Source organism: Carex rostrata, chromosome 18 (genome assembly GCF_964058835.1).
Source record: "Carex rostrata chromosome 18, lpCarRost1.2, whole genome shotgun sequence".
Classification (NCBI taxonomy): domain Eukaryota; kingdom Viridiplantae; phylum Streptophyta; class Magnoliopsida; order Poales; family Cyperaceae; genus Carex; species Carex rostrata.
Window position 1 is genome coordinate 6,693,791 of NC_135935.1, and position 21,244 is coordinate 6,715,034.

The 21,244-nt window shown below is 33.6% G+C and overlaps 3 protein-coding genes across 6 annotated transcripts; 2 read left to right on the top strand and 1 right to left on the bottom strand.

The window, feature by feature from the left end:
- Positions 1-2,788: 2,788 nt before the first annotated feature.
- PIFI (post-illumination chlorophyll fluorescence increase) lies at positions 2,789-6,778 on the bottom strand. The gene is made up of 8 exons (XM_078320174.1): positions 6,575-6,778; positions 5,708-5,804; positions 5,535-5,619; positions 5,085-5,163; positions 4,613-4,726; positions 4,150-4,262; positions 3,639-3,743; positions 2,789-3,098 (listed from the first exon to the last, which is right to left on the bottom strand). Exons 1-8 carry the CDS (start codon positions 6,693-6,695, stop codon positions 2,976-2,978), a joined length of 837 nt encoding a protein of 278 aa, XP_078176300.1. The 5' UTR covers positions 6,696-6,778; the 3' UTR covers positions 2,789-2,975.
- A 2,517-nt stretch (positions 6,779-9,295) lies between these two features.
- On the top strand, positions 9,296-13,510 carry LOC144569711 (uncharacterized). The gene is made up of 5 exons (XM_078320167.1): positions 9,296-9,886; positions 10,011-10,497; positions 10,591-12,222; positions 12,355-12,486; positions 13,240-13,510. Exons 1-3 carry the CDS (start codon positions 9,612-9,614, stop codon positions 11,623-11,625), a joined length of 1,797 nt encoding a protein of 598 aa, XP_078176293.1. The 5' UTR covers positions 9,296-9,611; the 3' UTR covers positions 11,626-12,222; positions 12,355-12,486; positions 13,240-13,510.
- Positions 13,511-14,405: 895 nt separating this feature from the next.
- Positions 14,406-17,856, top strand: LOC144569715 (calcineurin B-like protein 2). 4 transcript variants are annotated; one of them, XM_078320178.1, is made up of 9 exons: positions 14,406-14,621; positions 15,150-15,306; positions 15,524-15,606; positions 15,732-15,791; positions 15,904-16,012; positions 16,104-16,156; positions 16,483-16,563; positions 16,812-16,924; positions 17,433-17,856. In XM_078320178.1, exons 2-9 carry the CDS (start codon positions 15,183-15,185, stop codon positions 17,488-17,490), a joined length of 681 nt encoding a protein of 226 aa, XP_078176304.1. In that variant the 5' UTR covers positions 14,406-14,621; positions 15,150-15,182; the 3' UTR covers positions 17,491-17,856. The 4 variants fall into 4 exon arrangements, with proteins under 4 accessions (XP_078176304.1, XP_078176302.1, XP_078176301.1 ...); XM_078320177.1 differs by having other exon boundaries at positions 14,411-14,626; XM_078320176.1 differs by having other exon boundaries at positions 16,812-17,526.
- The last annotated feature ends 3,388 nt before the right edge of the window (positions 17,857-21,244 follow it).

A 21,244-nucleotide genomic window follows, 5' to 3' on the forward strand; every position in this document is an offset into this window, starting at 1 on the left:
AGTCATTATTAAAAATTACCATATTAAACTACTACAACCAATATGTTTTATCAACTCTTATAACAATCATATACAGGAGCGGATCCAGAGTAGACCAGGGGGCAGCAGCCGTCTCCCTTGAATTTCGAGTTTTAGTGGTGATTTATCAGTACCAATCGACTTTGTCCTCCTCTGGAAATTATTTTGCCCCCCTTTGAATGTTTAATTTGTACTTCAGGCTAAATTTAGTGTTAAAAACAAAATAAATTTCTTGAAATATGATTGGTAATTAGAATTATAAGTTGAAGAATCAGAAATTATAAGTTAGAGCATTGAAAAATATAAGTCAAAACATTATTTTTTGATCGAGTACCCAATTAGTTAATGAATTTAAATTCGATAAATTATTTAAATCAGATTCAATATATTTTTGTCCTCCTTAACGAAATTCTAAATCCGCCCCTAATCATATACATTATCACACATCTATGAGTATCTACCTATGAGTGTATAAATATAATGGTAGACCGGATCCACACAGGACAGGAGCAAGGTCCTCCGGGAAACCCGCCTACTATTCTCACATAGCTGTCAGCCTGACATGTTTGTGGTTTATGTCAAAAGTCAACAAAGGTCAACTTGTGTTAAATTTTTTTTAACAGCGTATAGTCTATAGATAAAATTTTCGCTAATGCCCCTGTAAATCTCAAAATATCTCAGTAAACCCCCAAAAGAGAAATACACAACGCATTACGCATTCTACTCTGCTGCTATTAATACAAAGATGCCGAAAATAATTCAAGGATAAGAGGAGCCTAATTTGGATTTTTGAAATTGAGGAGATTGCGTATTTACAAAAGTTCAAGGATACAATTTCACATAATTTTAAACACACAATTACCTGAAAATTTTTTAGTTACCACCTTAATATTTCAAAATTCTGATATCATCGTTGATTTATACAAAATTCAAAATTAAGTACATCTGCATCGTGGTTTTGCGCATGACCTGGGAGTCATGTCCACCATAGTGATACGCCTTAATTTTCTTTCGTTTTAGTTTAATATAAATAAATTTGAACTGAAAACTCGTACATAGAACCAGTGTTATAAAATGCGATTTCTATGCGGTATGCGGAAGGCCACCGCATACCGCATATACGGTATACGACCGCATGTACAGATTTTTATGCGGATTTTAAAATAAGAATTCATATATATTTGGAAACATAATCTCACAACAGGAATAAAAATACACATGTTTGTAGAACTATTTTATATTTATTATTCTCTAATATAAAAACAACATACATATATAAGAATACACAACAAGAAGATTATATGCAGTATATGCGGATCATATGCGCATTATGTGCGGTATGCGGTCAAAATTATGCGGCCGAATATACGGCCGCATATGCGAAACCGCATATTAATTTTCTATGCGGTTTGAAACCGCATACGCATATGCGGCCGCATAGACCGCATTTTGTTACACTTCATAGAACTACAAAGTGCACATGATAAACTTTTCATATTTTTCGTGCTTAAATCATTTTTTAGTAAATCATATTTTTCCGAATGGTCGATTCCAGCATCTCAATAAAATTTATAATTTTTAGGTTTTCTATTTTTTTCGAATTTTTTGAAAGATAACAATATTGGATATGCAAATATTGGTTTTATTATTTTAGGGTTATCTTTTACAATATGAAAAAAGTATAGAAAATTTATAATTTCTTAAGATTGGTATATTACAAAATTTTGATATATAGATTTTATTAAGGTGCTTGGATGGACCGCGCAAACATGAAAAGGTAAAATTGGATGCGTTAGCATATATCTTTAGTACCTTAGCAAAATTATAATATTATAAATAATATGTTTGACTCGTAATTAATTTTTAACCAAATTTAAGAATGACAATTTTGCTTCATAAGTTTTCATTAATATTGCTGCATCAGTGATCAGTCAAGCTTTAAAAAAAAAAATTATCGATATTGCTGCTATTTGTTGTTAACTTGTTATGGTAGATGTTTCATATAAAATAAATCTGTATATAGTTACAAATTGCTTTAGCGACTTTTGGCAAACTTAAGTATATATATCGAATTGGAGTATGGGCCATACTGTATGGCTAATATAACATGAGTGTCATTTCAGTCTATATAATACTAACTCTAAAACCTATCAAATCGAGTTCAAATGGTGAATCCAAACCGTTCAAACCGATCTACTTCATTAGTTGTGCGTTTACATGTAAAATTTATAATTTTTTGAGTTTATTTGATATCAAGTCAAGCGGTCAAATGTTTGAGTTTTTAAGTTAATTTTAATACATTCATTTTTTAAATTTTTTACCGCTTGATTTGATACTAAAATAACTCGAAAATATAAAAAATTTGCATGTAAACGCATCACTCATAAAGTAAATTGGTTTGAACGATTTGGATTCACCATTTGAACCCGATTTGATAGATTTTGGAATTGGTGTTATATAGCCATACTCATCGAACTGGCCTCATTTGGTTTTCTTTCAGAAAAAAAATATCCCACAAAATTCAATATTTCTATCAGCTAACAATTAATTTTTAGGAAACTTACGTTTGTAATCTGAGGTGTATGCTTGCTTATTTGATTGACATCTTTTTTCAAAGATAGACATAATATGCATAACAAAACGGTACTGTTCTAATATACTGACAAATTTATACTTTTTCATCTTTTTATACTATTAGTTGGCGCACGTACACATCATGCTAAAATTAACATCTACGTTTGCAAGTTGGTCAAAATACGGCAAATTCGGATCCGTGAAACCATAGATTTTATCACTATTGTCAACACAGTTGTTAAGATATTTTATGTATGGTATTAAATTGGAGACTTCTAAAAAAAAAAAAAAGTAAACTTGTTTGAGTGATGTACTAAATAATATATCTACAAATTTACACCTCTTTCACACTACAAACTGTTGCACATATTCAACGTCTTCAATCACTCTTCTTCAATGTCAGAATCTAATGGGCATGACCCATCATCCACAGTTGCAAGCGGGTCGAAGAGTGGTGAATTCGGATCCGTGCAACCCGTTACCAAATTCAGTTTGCAGCTTTCCCCCTTGTGCCAACAAAAAAAAAAGGAAATGGAATAAAAATGTTATTGTCATATGAGAGAAGTACAATATGCGTTTATCTTTATGCACTACCAAGCCTCTATTCAGTTAAAACGAAAATCTAAGGGCCTGTTCGGCTTTTACTATTCCTGTGGAAAAAAAAAATTCACTCAGGGCCTGTTCGGCGCACCATCGGGAATGGGCATGGGCACAGGATTTGAACTGATTTTTACTGTTTTTATAGGAAAAAAAAATTCAGTTGAACTGAATTTTTATTTTCCCACAGAAACAGTAAAAACGCCGAACAAGCCCTCAGAGTGAATTTTTTTTTCCCACGGGAACAGTGTTTCGGCCATTCAAATGAGATCCGAACCCAAACCCATTCCCGTTCCGGATTGGCAGCCGAGCAGGCCCTAAAACTTAAACACTGATATTAAACAGTTAGGTACAGTTATTAACACTCTGGTGTATAGGTTCCCGATTGAACCAGAGAAATATTGCTTTGTTCAAAAGCATGAAAAGAATTGAAGATAAGAACTACTTACCCCTTTGATGTATAGGTTCCCGATTTGACAACTCAAAATTGCATTAGAATCTGGAAATATTGCATTGTCGCACGCCCCTTCTGCACTTAATTCTTCTGCCAAACCCTATAGTTTATACAATTCATGAGACCAAAGAGTAAATTAAGCAAAATTATTTTGTAAGTTTGATAAAACTGAGAGATGAAAGTGCAAACTCATGTGTTTTCGCAAACAAACAAACAAAAAAAGTTGCACCAACATTTGTAAATTCTACGAATTTCAGAAATTAAGCAGTATGAGCTGATACAAGGCTGGTACTAGCTGTTATGTCTTGAAAGCAAAAACAACTTTGACTAACTGGCATGGTGCCAACTATTATATTACTGAAACTTGGTTGAATTATCAGTATAATATAAAATATGATTATGTAAACTAGGCAAAATCTACTGTAAATGTAAATATAAGGCTTGTGCAGTGATTTGAAAGTGAAAAAAAAAAATATATATATATTGAAATTATTTTAAAACCTGACCTCGTTGAAGAAGCTAATCGGTCGGTTTTTCCACCATTTTAAGACCTGAAATTGAAGCTTGTATGGACCATCCCAATCTTCTCCATTTGTAAATGAAAATATAAGATTCACAGCTGCAATAGCACGTTATAATGAATAAGTAAATCAGTTAAGTAATTGATTAAGTAATTAATAGTGGGAACTAGAAGTCAATAACAATACTCATGGCGAGAATTTATACAGAACATGCTCATAAAATGATCATGAAAATTAAACTGTGGCAAAAGAAGGGTCAACTCAAACACACAAGTAAAATTTGTAATCAAATTACATTAAAATATCTTATGTTATTAGCTAATAATTAATTGGGAACTGGTTAGCACATCTGGAAGCATTGCATACTAATGGACATTTTTTACTCCACAAAAATTAACCAAAAGCAAAAAGAAGCAGAAAGAAAAAGTTTGAGAAAAAAATAGGGTACCATATTTGGGGACACGTATCTTAATAGAATAATACGGAGCATCAGCGATGCCTCGGTTTTTTCGTGTCATACCTCTTGGTTCACCTCCGCACATTATCGGCTGGTTAAACCCGCCTACAATATTTGATAAAATATGCATGAGAAAATTATTCATACAATTATTTTACATAATAACTGTAGTAATTATTTCAGTTGGTGTGGTAACCGTAACTCTCAGCATCAAGAATCTGAGTACAGTACTTTGGTACCATGCCAATTGGAGAATGTTCTGGTCTCTACCGCACCTTCATTATTTTCCAATCAAGTATTAATTGAGTCTCAAATTAAGATTTGAGATTGGATTTACCGTCACGTCACGGAAACAGAATAAACAAGCATGGCTTAATTCCATTTGAAGCCTTAAATGTATGGGAAGATTCAGATGTCTCATAAATTGTACATGCAAACATGGAATAAATTAAACTTGCCATACCATTAAATGCAATTCCATATTCTTCATTCGGCACCAAATTAGTAGCCGCTGGATTGTAGAAGAGGGTCAAACTCTCCCCCTAAGAAAGTCACGTAAATTGAAATAAAAATAAAAACAAAGCAGAAACATTATCATGTGTGTTCCTTCCAGACCTTATATATCATGTGCACTCTATACTTTTATAGTGAGAAATAGAACCATGTGGCTATTCCATATTTCCTTCAAGTAAAAGTTATCCATGATTTATGCAGATAAAAAAGGAGGAGCCTGTAATTATTTTGAAGAAAGGGAAGCATGACTGTGTACATTTTCTGATGCTAACCATGATTCTTGGATATAATATTGTCACATTTAAGCATTGCAGGGTTACAACAGATAATTTGAGGTTTTCAGGGGCACGATATGGAAGTGTCGCGAGAGATACTGTGAAAAATGAAAATGGAAATGTACCGAAGCAGGAGGGAGCCCATTTGCAGTTCTCCAATAAACAGGATATTTTCCTAATTCAAATTCAGACCATTTTGGCAGAGAACACCTTCAAGAAATTAAATTAAAATTTATGAGTATGAGTAATATTTAAAAAAAAATCTAAATTGTGCTGAGTTAAAAAGAGAAATTGTTACTCTTTAGTTTCTTCAGTTTGAGGCACCGCAAGAGTAGAACTAGCTTTTCTTTTTGTCCCTTGGAAATGTTTCTGATGTCCATATCTCCTTATGCAACCTACAAATTTATACAGAATCTCAAGTTGCATGATTCGCCAATAGAATAAATAAAATATGAGGGTTCAAATGCCTCCATTTTCAAAACGTTAATAACTCAAAAGTTAAATCATAAACCTCAAAATAAAACCGTTAGATGTGATCTATGCTATTTTATCTATGTGCTCAAAAAAAATTATCACATTTCGATTTTCTTTTTATGTGAATCAATTAGTTGAAAAATCAACGTCTCGAAATTATCCACATTAGTACATTTTTACAAGCTCTCGATGACAATCAAAACAAAGTTAAAATGTCATAATTTTTTACATGTGCATAGATAAAATGATGTAGATCATATCCAACTGTTTTATTTTGACTTTTAAGTTTTAAATTTTGAGTTATTAAAATTTTAAAAAATGGAGGTATGATGTAGGCACAAAAAATGGAGGCATTTGAACCCTCCTCATAATATAAATACCCAAAGCTTATGATCTTTGCAACCTCCAGCCTTTCCTTTCCTATTGTCACTGTCTACTTGCATAGAAAACACCCAAAATAAACAAATATAATATACTCATACAAGCTGGACAACCAAAAGAAAATACATAAACACATCAAATTTACAGAGTTGAGTTGCTGGTATAATTTCATCATTTGATAGTTAGTTCTGATAGTGATACTTCTCACAAATATCTGAACATTATAACTTTTGACAGGGTCACACTAACAAAAATCACGAAGATCATCCCAAAATTAGACGGGATAAACAATGAAGAATAAATAGTTTACCATTTGGAGGAGAAGGCTTGATGATAGAGGCAAAGGAGCCGCTTGGGCCTGAGTTTTTAGACGGAGAAGGTTTCAATTGAAGGAGAGAAGATGAAGTGGAACAAGAAGAGAAAGTCGCCATTAGCAAACTGAGAGTCCGAGAGAGGATTGAAGGGGAGAAGGAATTAATTGTGAGAGCCACACAAATTGGAGATTTGGAGTGCACAAAACAGCACTTGTAGGATATTTTGTGGCAATGGCCCTGCACTCTTATAAAATTGAGAAATATTCTCACGTACAACATAAAATAAGAGGAGGATTCAAATGCACTCAAATTTTTGTGCACCCAAATGCACTCTATCTTTCAAATTCTTTTTCTCCATTTTCAAAGTCCGAATAGTCAATCCGAACCGTTAGATGCGATTTATATATTAAGATGTGCTTGGAGACCAAATTTTACATTTTTTGGAATTTTTTTACTATTTATTAAACCACTTTGAAAATCGCTGATCCAATGGTCCAGAAAATGTAAAATCAGCGATTTTCAAAGTGGCTTAATAAATAGTAAAAAAATTCCAAAAAATGTAAAATTTGGTCTCCAAGCACATCTTAATATATAGATCGCATCTAACGGTTCGGATTGACTATTCGGACTTTAAAAACAAAGAAAAGGGATTTGAAAAATAAGGTGCATTTGGGTGCACAAAAATTTGGGTGCATTTGAACCCTCCTCATAAAATAAATAGTCCAAGTATGCCGTCTGGTAGACGACATAGTGACAAATGAATTATTTGGGTTTGGTTTGGCGAGATTGAAAATTTGTGATTGGAAATAATTCGGTATAATTTGGGAATGATTCGGAATTATCCGGATTAGAGATCTCAGTCCTGCAAGAAAGCAAAAAACAAAAACAAAAACAAAAACAAAATGTTCTGGGAAATATTCGCGAATAATTCGTAAAATTCAGGAAAATTCGCGAATTATTCGGGTTTAATTCAGTTAAATATCGGCAAGAAAGCAAGAAAACAAAAACAAAATGTTCTGGGAAATATTCGCGAATAATTCGTAAAATTCAGAGAAATTCACGAATTATTCGGGTTTAATTCAGTTAAGTATCGGTCAATCGAATAATTCGACATTCAATTCGGCATTATCAAAAAGAAGAATTATTCGGGTTTAATTCGCAAATAATTTGCGAATTTTGTAACTATGCCAGCCGGCAGCCATAATTTTGACAGTGCATCTCTAGTTCTCTACAGTAGAAAGTCCGTACAAAAGGTGCCACAAGAAGTCCGGAATTGTAAAGGAGTAGACTGGTCACTGTCACTGGTAAGATATTTCTATCCCAACTTTTGTTGTTAGTAAAAAAAATCTTGTTGGCAACCATTTTTTCTCGCAAATTCATGATGTTTCTAATTTCTTCGCACTGGGTTTTTTTTTTTTTTTTCTGGCGCTTATAAGTTGTGATGTCTCAGATATTTAGATCTTAAAATTTATCTCAATTGTAATCAAATTGTTAAATATTATTAAGTATTGGAACTTATTAAAGTATAAGTCGCTCAACATTTCTTTACCTACCAGTCTACCATATTTAATTATATAAGGTTCATGAATTATATCTGTATTGTTTTTTTGGCATCTTTTTATCACTTTTGATATTTGATAAATTGTACGCTCAACACGTTATTTCTTGTTTTATTAAACAGATTACAAAATATATTAGTTGTTGTTAAAAAATAATATTACGTTATTTGGTATGCTATTTATTAAATTTTATTATAAAAATATGCACTATTTTTCATTTGTAGAAGTTAATTGGCTATGTTTGGATGTAATGAGAATTGCAGTCGAGAATAGTGCTGTTCTGATTCATTCAAATATACTCAATTGTTATTCGGAACAGTGAGAATAGCGTTGTTCTGCTATTCTTACAAAAGGTCAGAATATCAGTGCGTTTGGATGACACAAGAATAGCACTAACCCAGGAATAGCTGCTATTTCTGGCGAGTTATTCTCAACACAACACGTTTGGGTGAAAAAAATATGTTATTCTCAACAAAGGAATAGCTCGGATTAGCTGCTATTCCGCTATTCCGAGCTATTATTTGTTTCATCCAAACGCATCAAATGTTCAATCCCTCCATCGCTATTCTAAATGTTCAATCCAAATAATATTTTCACTATTCCGAATAGCACCACATCAACACTATTCTCACACTCTTCCAAAAATCACTATTCTCATCTATTATTCTTAAATAGTAACTATTCTAGCTATTCTAGAGTGCATCCAAACATACTAAGTTTAGACCATGCCGAATTCTTTCCCAGTTACTAGAAAAATAAGTAAAATAAAATGTTTGTTTTATTAAATAGCTGGGTTAGACCATGTTTGGTTGTGGAGTAAGAGGTGGAGTAAACCCTTTACTCCACACTTAAGGAGCCAAACGAGGAGTAACAAAAGCGGTTTAAGATGGAGTAAGATTTGAGCTAAACTGAAGTAACTTACACCACTTAGAGAAGTGGTTTAGCTTACTCCACCAAACATGATTAACTTATTCCGATTTAACTTGGAGTAAGAAATTTAATCCGGTTTAACTTTACTCCACAGCCAAACATGACCAAAGGTTTGATCTTACTATTCGAAGCTGATTCTACATTTTTTTTAGGTTGAACTCACAATATCACTTGATTAGATTTAATCATTTAATTCGTACTAGCTTCACTACAAAACCCAGCAAAAAAAGTAGCCAAAAAAGAAAAAAAAAAAGAAAAAAAAGTAGATTGCTATTTAATGTTTGAATGAAGAAGTAATTGTTCCGAATTATTGAAATAGTTTGTTATTCCGTTATTTGAATTTGAGTTAGCTCAATATTTTTTGGTAACTCCACCCCCAATACCAATATCATTGGCAGACAAGACTAAATACAAAATTGGCAGGCAAGATTAGATACAAAATTTGATAACAAGTTAAAACTCCAATCTGGTCCAGTAAATGTTACTGAATAAAGCAGCAGAACTTGCCAGGTGAGTTCGGAAATCGGCATAACAACAGGTTCAGATGCTGGTAATGTACGCAGGACGCCTGTTGCCTTCTCTCCGATCAAACTCTCTTCTAAGAGCAACGAGACGGCTCTTGTGCTTCTTCCATGGTGCTTCACCACGAATCTTTATCCAGTGTCGTCAGTGGAGCCCAAGCCGCGATGTGGCACGCGCCAATCACGTGATCTCAGTATTGAGCAGGGAAGGTAGGATGACAGAGGCACATAAGCTGTTTGATGAAATGCCGCAGAGAGATGTCATTTCATGGACCGCTCTTATATCTGGATATGTCAGGTTAGGTAGCTGCTTTCTGAAATGGATGCATAATTGCATATGCTGTGCCAATTTAATAAGAAAATATGAGCTATTTTATATGTATATGTTGTGGCAATTTATTTGATAATAATCATCTATACAGGTCTGGCATGCTCCATCAAGCACAACTCCTCTTTGACCGACCCGATTCAATGAAAGATGTCGTCACATGGACTGCCCTTCTGTCAGGCTTCCTCAAATCCAAAATGATTAAAGAAGCAGATGACCTATTTGCATCAATGCCAGATAAGAACCTGGTTACCTGGAATACAATGATGCAAGGTTACATTGAAAATGGCCTCATTGATAAGGCTTGCAAATTTTTCCAAAGAATGCCCGTGAGAAATGTGGTTTCTTATAACACTCTATTAACAGGTTTAATGAAAGCGGGTTACATTGATCAGGCCTGCAGAATATTTGATCAGATGCCAGAAAGGAATGTTATTTCTTGGACTACCGTTATAACTGGTTTGGCGCAGGCTGGCCATGTCAATCAGGCCCGTGAGTTATTCGATAAAATGCCTGACCGAAATGTGGTTTCTTGGAATGTCATGTTTTCAGCTTATGCACAAAATGGCCGGGTTAATGAAGCTTTAGAACTCTTCAATAAAATGCCTGTGAGGGATATACCTTCTTGGAATGGCATGATAACAGGCTTGCTACGAAACAGACAAGTGGATCAGGCGAAGGAGCTGTTCGATGAAATGCCAGAGAGAAATGTGGTGAGTTGGACTGCCATGATTTCAGGTTACGTGCAATTGTCTATGAATGAAACAGCTTTAATGTTATTTTGTGAGATGCTTCAGGATGGTAATTGTAGACCTAACCAAGCGACCTTCGTCAGTGTTTTAGATGCAATTAGCAATAAAGCGGCACTTGTAGAAGGGCGGCAATTGCACCAAGTTATAATTAAATCCCAACTTGAGCACAAACCTTTTGTGGGCTCTTCCTTGATAAATATGTATGCAAAATGTGGTGAAATTGGTATCGCACAAAAAGTTTTTGATTTGTCATCCCAGAGAGATCTGGTCTCTTGGAATGGTATAATAGCAGCTTATGCACACCATGGCAATGGCAGAGAAGCCATTAATTTATACAAAGAAATGAAAGCTATGGGGTTTAAACCTAATGATGTCACATATGTGAGCCTGTTATCTGCTTGTAGCCATGCAGGCCTGGTAGATGCAGGTCTTATGATATTCGATTCCATGGTTAGAGACCAGTCAGTTGTAGTTAGAGAAGAGCATCATACATGCTTAATGGACCTATGCGGTAGATCGGGGCGGTTAGATGATGCTAAAACAATAATTAATGGGCTTAAAACCCAATCCTTATCAGGTTTCATACTTGGCACATTTCTTAATGGGTGTAGTTTGCTCGGAGAAGCAGATGTTGGTAAATTGGTAGGAGATAAATTATTGGAGCTAGAGCCTAATAATTCGGGAACTTACACATTGTTATCGAATATTTATGCATCGGCTGGGAAATACAAGGAAGCGGCAAAGATTAGGCAAAAAATGATTGATAGAGGGTTAAAAAAGCAGCCAGGGTGTAGTTGGATTGAGGTGGGTAATAGGGTTCATGTGTTTGTGGCTAGGGATGTGTTGCATAGTGAATCAGAGTCGATATATGGTTTGTTGCATGATATTCATGATATGATTAGGAGGGCTGGATGTGATGTGGAGGATAATAGAGATGCCACTGATCAAGGTGTTTAGTATAGATATATTTTGTTGAGATGAAACCCTTTTGAGTTCTCCATCCCCGTTTTTGTTTGATCATGGGCAACCTTTTGTCATTACTTGAAATTTGGTTATTTTTTATGTAGTTAATATTTATATTCAATCTAAAAGGTGCTGTTGTTGGAATTTTCTCTATACTGGAAGATACCCAGTAGACCTGTTCAGCTGGAGCAAAATAGTGGAATTGAGAGGAATAGAGTCTCTATTCCAGCCGAACAAGATTTTGACGAATAAGAATAGGGGGGGTGGAATAGAGTCACTTTTCCACTTTTCTCAATTCTAAGAGGGGCATGGAATTGAGATTTGGATTGGAAATGGAAATAGAATGTCTTTTTTCTGCCCTTCTCCAGTCCCATATGTGTTGATACAGAGAAGCCTATTTCATTTTCTATTCTTTCTCACCTTTTCTCTGGCACATTACAGAGGAGAGAAGGGTTCCCTCTCCTCTTTAATATCAGGCCCATCTCCGACGATATGCTGGGAGAGTCGCCAATCAGAGACTACAGAATAGTTGGTGTCATCTTTATCTTTCAAATGAGGTCTGTATTGCACTAGTTCAGTCATAAATTTCTTGTGAGTCTTACTCTTCTCAATCTTTTCCTCCTTTTTTGTGAATTTTTTCCTAAGATAAGGAGCCAATATGTGTGCTGGTTATGGCCTATTGATGTTGGCAACTTTTCTTTTTGATAAATTGGAAAATAAAAGGGATATTGAAGTTGGCACCTGTTCATTAATTTGGAGCTAAGAAGGGACGATATTTGAGTAATTGAAGTTTTTAGGTTTCCGCTGACAGAGTAGGTTTGCTTCTCTATGCTTGAATTTGTTCTCTTGATCAAGGTATTTTTTTTCTTCTAATTATCTTTGCACCTTTTTTATTTGAATTAATCTTCCTGGGGTCATTAGTTATTACGACAATGAGAAAATTATGTTTGAAATGTCAAATCTAACTTAATTTTCTCGGGTTTTTGGCCTAACCAGAAGTCCTATATCTGGACAAAGTTGACATGTTGTCCTTGAGTGGTTTGCATGCAATGCAATAAAAATTGACTTTAATCTCTTCAAAGGTCATGGTACCAGTTGAAAATATGATTTTAATCACTAGTGATTTGGTATCAGGACTGTATAGTACCAGTTTCCATGATCTTTCAATTGTGCTCAAAATAGTATTCGATTGTTGCTCATTTATTGCAAGTTATTCCAATCCAATCTGTTCTTGTTGAGAAGCCTGGTGTTACATGTTTTCAAGGCAAAACAAAGAAGCGCTCTTTGGAGGAAGAACTTAAAGTTAAATTGCATGCTTTAAATGTAGGGCATTGCTGTACTGATATTTTTACTAAAACACAAAACAGGGAATTAAAGAAAGAAAAAGTAGAACCAACCTGCGCTGACAATTTTTTTAGTGGTTATTGAGACAAAATTTCATGTGGTTCATTGTTTGCTAAACCCCTTGCATTTTGTTGATAATTTTTTGCAAGAGACTACAATTAAAATTTCATATGTACTGTAGTAGTATCAGCATCTCAAAAAATTTTAGAGGTTACAAAGAGATTGTACAAGTCATAATAGTTCTTTCTTTCTGTTGTTATGTAGGTGAAATGCACCAATTGATGACTGAACAATGATACAGTTCCAATTGATGACTGCACAATCAAAAGTGTTCTAGAAATTAGATTTGCAATGCTATATCCAACTTCATTTTATTTGATATTTGTCGATTTATTGTTGTCAACCTAGTATGTGATTTTTATTTTTATTGGATTAAAATCTCGTCCTATTTGTAGTTCTAATTTGAAGATTAAACTGCAATATTAAAGCATAAATTGTAAATCCATGTCATGGCTTTGATATATTGAATATGTATTGGCAATTTAATTTTTGAATTGTTTGGTATGTTCATCTGAAAAAAAAAACAGAATTGTGATAAATACAATATGTAAAAAAAAAGGGGGTCCGGATCCGCTAAAGTAACCCAATCTTTGGTTTTAAATTGGACCATCCGATTCGAATCCATCGCTCAAGATTGCTTCGTGATTCGAACTTATCTCTCGAGAGGTGTGCATTCTACTTCGGATAGATTATTGTGGATTTCAATCGGACGGTTTCAATTTAAAATTCAAAGATTGGGTTACTTCGCTAGATTTGAATTCTTCCATTTGGGTCCGGATCTCCAAAGTAACCCAATCTTTGAGTTTTGAATCGAGACCATCCAATTTGAATCCGTCGCTCAAGATTGTTTCATGATTCGAACTCATATCTCGGGATGTGTGCGCTCTACTTCGGATAGATTAGGCCCAACTAAGATGGCTAGAGTAATCCTATCGGATCCAGAATGGCGTGACTAGCGGGTCTGGTACCATTAATAATATTTCCCCCAGTTTCATTCATCACAATCATGCGAGGATGCGACCCTGCAGAATCCGACGCATTCGTTTTGATTATAAAATTTCTTTCAGTATAGGTTTGAACCGGTATGGATATGAATCCGCTACATTGTAGGGATCTGTTTGTTAAAGAAATACGACATACCGTAAGATCTGAATATCTGATACATTTTTCTCAATAAATATATATAAATTCCGTACAACTCGTAAATAATCAAAGATAAAGAATAGAGGTCTAAGAAAAAAATAAAATAAATAACCAGTTATAGCTGGTCAAACAAATAATTATTCTTTTTTGAAAACTTGACTGATGCAGTCAAAGGTTAAACAAATAATTATTCAAATCTGGAATCGGTAAAATAATAAAAAAAAAAAAGCTTCGTCGATTACATTACAGACGAACTAAAAGGAAGAAGCGGTCGGGCGGTGTGTCTCTTCCGATTCAAGCGTTGTTTCGCTCAAAACACAGAGAAAAATCGCCCAAAAATCGGATCCGATCGGATCGTGCGTTGCCGATAGATAGATTTCAAACCGTAGTAGCAACGCAACAACGGACTATTGCTTGCTATGGTTCAAGGTCCTAAAATTTAAGTAAGGTATTTCAATTTTCACCTCGTTTTGTCTCTGAGTGCAGTATGTAAGTAACACGCTTACTATATAGCTTTGGTATAGTTTTTCTAGTACTGGCATGTACTTGTGTTGGCTTTGGTATAGTTTTTCTGGTACTGGCATGTACTGGTGTTGGCTTTGGTATAGTTTTTCTGGTACTGGCATGTACTGGTGTTGGCTTTGGTATAGTTTTTCTGGTACTGGCATGTACTGGTGTTGGCTTTGGTATAGTTTTTCTGGTACTGGCATGTACTGGTGTTGGCTTTGGTATAGTTTTTCTGGTACTGGCATGTACTGGTGTTGGCCAGCTTGTACTAATTTCATACCTGACTGATCCAAAACATATATTTACCCATAAAAAGGCTAATAAGAATTAAATGAATGAAAGAAACCCTAAATTAACTTTTAAGTCTGGTTAGGTAGCAAGTGGCAACACACATAGTCTAGGTGTCTAGCACCAGACTGGTACAAGTTATGTGATATTGAGCTGGTATTCTGGTGCGAAAACAGGTATGGGAGTGAGGGAGAGAAAGCAGAGACAACATGTCAGAGTGTATAGGAGGATTAAAGCATCTCCTTATTCAATTCTTGCAGTGCTGTGAAATCGAGTTGCAAAATAATCACAGAGGCCTTAGAGAGCCCCAAAGACTTGCCAGTGAGACTAACTGTATGTATTTTTCTCTGTAGAATGATGAATCTTTTTTTTTTTTTTTTTGGAGAGCATCAGGAATTCAATTATTTTCAAAATAAATAAGATTAAAGAATTCTGCAGAACTTGTGCTGATTATGTTTATATATTGACAGGTTTGTAGGAGACCTTTTATTTTATCATATTTGCATGACTTGTATTCTTATTCTTTTTCATCTTTTAATTTCAAAAACAGTCAGTGTAAGTGAGATTGAAGCTTTATATGAACTCTTTAAGAAGATTAGTAGTGCTGTGATTGATGATGGTTTGATTAACAAGGTATTATTTTAGCCTTATAGCTACTCCCAAATAATGTGTACTCTTAAAAATAACAATTTTGCAACTTTGTTTAAGCATATGGTTCCTTTCTGATACTGCTTTATGTTTTGAATTGTGCTAATTAGGAAGAGTTTCAATTGGCATTGTTCAAGACCAATAAAAGGAAGAGCTTGTTTGCAGATCGTGTACTTTCTCTTTCTTGGCTTTAGCACTTAAGATTATTTTACTGTTGAAAGGCATGCGTGTATTGAAATAATGATAATATTACTCTTTAAAGTTTCAAATGTTGTTTGTCAGGTGTTTGATTTGTTTGACATAAACCATAACGGCGCTCTAGGGTTTGAAGAATTTGCATGTGCTCTCTCAGTCTTTCATCCAAGTGCACCAGTTGAAGACAAAATTGAATGTGAGTCTCAGTTAAAAGTAGTATTTTTTCTTCAACTTCAGAACAAAATGTTTGTTGCCAATGACCATATATTCCGTGTATTGCAAAGCAGTTTCATTCAAGCTGTATGATCTGAAGCAACAAGGCTACATTGAGAGACAGGAGGTACTAATTATGTAATTTTATGCTTATACAAGTCTTGCTTTTGTTTTTCGGGGATAACTCCTACTTTTGTGTTGTAAATAAAAGCAAGCATTGGGCTCGACCTTACCATCTGTGATCAATTTGCATACTAGAAAAGGCTGGTATATAAGATGCCACTTGCAACCAGTATCAATACTTGCCAATCTGCTACAGAAGAAATGCTGCTTTAGTTCTTTTTTTTTTTCTTTTCTCCTTAAAATTGATATAGTATCAGTTGTTTAGTTCAATGTTGCCAGTTTTAATTCTTCATTTCCTTTTCAAACCTTTTAATTTTTTTTTTGTGTCAGGTGAAGCAAATGGTGGTTGCTACCCTGGCCGAATCGGGCATGGATCTTGCTGATGAAATAGTTGAATCTATCATTGATAAGGTGACTACAATCTTATAGTAGTAGTTTTCTGTACACTCATGCATCGACTAAAATATGAACATGAAATACTGAAGTAAAAAGTTTACATATTAGATCTAGTATTTTGATAGTGAATCCTTTTGTTGCCCCGTCCTCATAATCCACCCGCAAAGGAAACTAAACTAAAATAAAGAAATAAATATTAACTGCTTTATTTTATAATTTGTCATCTTCCTGTTTCAATTTCATGATTTTTATATCTTGTGCAGACATTCGAGGACGCTGATACAAAGCATGATGGAAGGATAGACAAAGAGGAGTGGAGAAATCTTGTTTTGAGGCATCCTTCTCTTTTGAAGAACATGACGCTTCAGTATCTAAAGTATATCTCTCTCTCTCTCTCTCTCTCTCTCTCATGCATGTGTGCGTGTGCACTGACACATAGGCAAAGTTCTAAAGAGCTGATTCCAAATTCTTATATAATTACTTGAAGCCATTATTCAGGGAATCAGATAACTAGCTTTTATTAGTACCATCCAGCTGATGTGTTTACAACATCCCTGTTGTATCTTGTATGTGTGGAATGGCAGAACAAACCAGTGAATATTAAAAAAATTCGTGCAAAAATTAATCACTTCAGCATTTTTTCCTGCTAGGTATGGAATGCTGATACTAAACTTGATTATGGCCATTACTTTTGAACTAAAAAAACAAGGTCTTGATGGTTCATGTTTATGTAGTAATTTCTAATCTGTTTATGTCCCTTCCAAACCTGAATTTATCTCAAAACATTTTCGTGTTTCCAGTCCTTACGAGTTCAGATTGTCAGTACATTAATAGACTGGATGAACATCTTAATTTCGTAATTAAAACTTGGTTTTCTTTTTCAGGGATATTACAACTGCTTTCCCAAGTTTTGTGTTTCATTCTCAAGTTGATGATGTATGAAAATTTGAGTAGGTTTGAGGGGATTGTTTCTTAGTTGTGACTTGTGAGTTCTCTAATTTTTCTTTTGTCATTTTCATAGTTTGTATCTCTCTGGTGTTGTTGCTGTATATTAATATGTAACTATGTAAGGATCCGGTAGTAGGAAGGTTTGTGATTAGTTATCTTTCTGGTAGAAAGGTTGAAAATGACTCTAATGTAGTTTCAAAATTGGTTGGTTGTGAAGAGTTAAACCTAAATTTTTGGACGGGATTTTAAATTTCATAGCTACAGTTCAGTAGTAGGAATTAGCACCCAACCATTTCATCGGACTGGTGTGAACTTTTTTGTTTTTTTGGATAAAAAATTTCTAATTTGATGTACATTTTTCATCTTTGCTGTGCTTTATTTTGATTTCTTTTTTTATTGAAGAATTAGAGGCACGGTGTACGGCTTGTAAATTTGTAGTAGCTACTTTTTTTTTACTAATCTGGATTGTGTTTGTAGAATAAATTTACAGGTAAAGGAGTTGCATATGGATCCTTAGAAAAGCTGAAAACACATAACAGTCCCTACAAAACTGCATTTTTTTTTTCTTTTTTGCAGTAAACTTCCAGTCAACAAAACTGTATGTATGTGCCAACTCTTTTTTGCAGTAGCCTTCCCATTTATTTTATATATAGAGCCAAAGGACCCAATTATGATTGGTGCAGAGGATTTTTTTTTTTTTTCGTATTTCCATTACACATAAAATTGATGAAAACTTGAGATTAAGAGTTGCTTGAATTTTTGTATGCTACTGATATTTAGTCCATTTTATCCTGAGGGGGAGGCTGAGTACAATCGAATTCAGATCCAGTTCAGTACCGGACAGTAGAACTAATTCTAGACTGTTCTTTAATCTGGCACGAATCTCAAAACAGATTCTCTATTGTAGACACTAAATTTCAATTTCTCGGTTGGGATTGTGCCACGTTTATTTGTAATTTGGTACGGTACCGGAGAGAATATGGATTCATAACGCATTGCATGTGTTCCTAAATTAGGTGTGTGAGTTTATTGGTTAAATAATACCAACCCATACAAACTTTAAATCAATTGTTGTTTATGTATATCAGCATGTCTCTAATCAAATGTCAATTTTCTTTTTTAAGAACACGGAACTATTGTACTCGCCTCTTTCAGAAAATTTTATATTCCCGATCGTCCGATTAATCGGTCAATTAGTCGTTAGCGATGACCAAACTGTTATAGATTTTTCTGACTAATCGGTCGATTATTTCCTATTATGACTAATTATTTTTGATTAATTGCTTGGTGGTACTCTGTCCGTCTGATAACTGCATACCGTTATTCCCGATTATCTTAAAACTTGAAATCAACATTAAAAGCTATAGCGGCACTATAGCGTTTTTAAACTTTAAAAATATAATGCTATCAGTTATTTTTGAAGCTATAGCATTTTCTGAACCTTTTTGTGATGATACGATAATCGCTATTAAGAACTATGAGTAAACTACTAATACTGGGCATTATATTATAGTTTATTGTTTATTAACATTCATATGCTTTTGGAAAAGAGGGTTGCTATCGTAAAATTTCACCTATCTTCGATCACGGTTCAACTTCTTCTTTTTTAATTTTAAAATTCATACATGACGCCACGATGAAATCCATTCTGAAATGCGAATAAACCCAATGAATAATGTATTTTTGTTTTCCTCTTTTCCTCTTTCCTTTGTGACACAAGATGTGTTTAATTCTTTGGCTAAATTATTAACTCCATAATTAAAATGTTAAATGCATTGGTCTAATCACTCAACTCCAATAGATTAGAAATGGAGATCAAATAAGAAGACTGAACGCAAATAAAATAAGAAATAAACTTGATACATGTTTAAACGACGGGGCAGATGCAAGTAGACTAAATGACGGTGAATTGGCCTCTTTTTTTAAAACACACAAAAAATATACAAAAGTTATTAAAGTTTTGTTTAAGTTTTCAAGAAAAAAAAATGTTCATATATACTAAGAATATGTTAATATATACTAAGAGTTTATAATTTGTAAAAAAGGGTCAAGTCATTCGACTAATCGGCCGTTAGCCGGCGATGATGACTAAATCGTCATGAACATCGGGTGCAGAAGATATTGCGGATGAGAACGTCAAATCGGTCTAATTAATTGACGATCTGATTAATCGTCTGTTTATACGACTGATAAATCAGTTATTTTTTATCATTTTTTCTATATTTATTCATTATATGTATTATACTTTGTTTTTATCTTATTTAGACTTTTCTAAATAGCCATTTCATAAAAATTTATTAATTATCAAGAAAACTAAGTTACAATAAGTATTTTAATAAATTTAATGAGTTAAATTAATCATATATTTTTAATAAATTATAAATATATACAATTATACACATAACATTGATTAACTAACATTAATTAATCAGCCACATCTCAATTAACTACTTAGTATTATTCCGTAACGAGTGCATAGTAAATAACTCTAAAATTTTGAATAATTTCTCTCGCACAATTTTTTAATGAGGGATCCAATTACACCTTTTTTGGTGACACCGAATTACACTCTTGATTTTCAAAGTTTTCAAAGTTCAAATAGTCAATCTAAACCGTTCAACATAATTGATATATTAAAATGTGCTTGCAGATCAAATTTTATATTTTTTGAAATTTTTTTACTAATTATTAAGTATTTAACAAAATCGCTATATTCAGACCATTGAATTTTTGTACCCATCTTAATAAATAGTAAAAAAATTCAAAAAAAATGTAAAATGTGATTTGCAAGCACATTTTAACATATCCATTATGTTGAACGGTTTGAATCGACTGTTTAGACTTTAAAAATATAGAGTGTAATCTGGTGTCACAAAAAAAAAGCGTAATTAATCGGATCCTCCTCTTTTTTAATATATTAGTTTGTTGCATCTGCATTAGCCATACATTCATGCTGCATAAATATAAACTATAAAATTTCAAAGTTTCATATAGAGATACCTTGAGTACTTCAATTTATTATCCTTCACAAAATTCTAGTTCTGTTTTGACACACGGTTAAGCTCAAATAACTTGATATATATAATTTTATTTCTCTAATTTTAAATCAACCTCCCTAAAATTAGTCATTTCTCAATTTGTATTTATACTTTGTGCTTCTCTTCATCTTAATATAAAAACAAAACAAATCAAAAGAAGCTTAAACGGATTGTTAAAATCATTACCATCTTCATTTGTAGTCCGGTACGGCAGCACCCATCATAGGTATCACAACTTTTATTTTATTTTTTTTTGTTCAGAGAGAGATTTTGAGGTCTAGATTTTCTGTGTGGGAGGTTATGAGTTCAAAATTCCGAACAAAAAAATAATAGGATCAACCTCTCTGAAGTTAGTCATTTCTCAATTCGTGTTTATACTTTGTGCTTCTCTCCATCTTGATATAGAAACAAAACAAATCAAAAGAAGCTTAAACGGATTGTTAAAATCATTGTCATCTTCATTTGTAGTCTGGCACGGTGACACCCATTATAGGTATCCCAACTTCTATGGTTGTTTTTTTTTTGTTCAGAGAGAGATTTTGAGGTCTAAATTGTGTGTGTGAGAGGTCATGAATTCAAAATTCCGAACAGAGAATTAATATCTTTCTATCATAACTTTTTATGTTGTTGTTATTTTGTTTGAATCGAACAACATATTTTCTTGTTAAGTTGTAAAATCCGAGAATTAGAAAAGAAAATAGTTTTTCGAG

Excerpts from the sequence above, each read along its gene's own strand:
- PIFI (XM_078320174.1), bottom strand. The coding sequence starts at position 6,695 with ATGGCGACTTTCTCTTCTTGTTCCACTTCATCTTCTCTCCTTCAATTG. Across the intron at positions 4,727-5,084 it reads ATATGGAATTGCATTTAATG|GCGGGTTTAACCAGCCGATA; the intron begins GTATGGCAAGTT and ends CAAATATTGTAG. Across the intron at positions 3,099-3,638 it reads GGAACCTATACATCAAAGGG|GGGGAAAGCTGCAAACTGAA; the intron begins GTAAGTAGTTCT and ends TGTTGGCACAAG.
- LOC144569711 (XM_078320167.1), top strand. The coding sequence starts at position 9,612 with ATGCTGGTAATGTACGCAGGACGCCTGTTGCCTTCTCTCCGATCAAAC. Across the intron at positions 9,887-10,010 it reads CTTATATCTGGATATGTCAG|GTCTGGCATGCTCCATCAAG; the intron begins GTTAGGTAGCTG and ends TCATCTATACAG. Across the intron at positions 10,498-10,590 it reads AAAATGGCCGGGTTAATGAA|GCGAAGGAGCTGTTCGATGA; the intron begins GCTTTAGAACTC and ends CAAGTGGATCAG.
- LOC144569715 (XM_078320176.1), top strand. The coding sequence starts at position 15,183 with ATGTCAGAGTGTATAGGAGGATTAAAGCATCTCCTTATTCAATTCTTG. Across the intron at positions 16,013-16,103 it reads AGTTGAAGACAAAATTGAAT|TTTCATTCAAGCTGTATGAT; the intron begins GTGAGTCTCAGT and ends ATTGCAAAGCAG. Across the intron at positions 16,564-16,811 it reads TTGAATCTATCATTGATAAG|ACATTCGAGGACGCTGATAC; the intron begins GTGACTACAATC and ends TATCTTGTGCAG.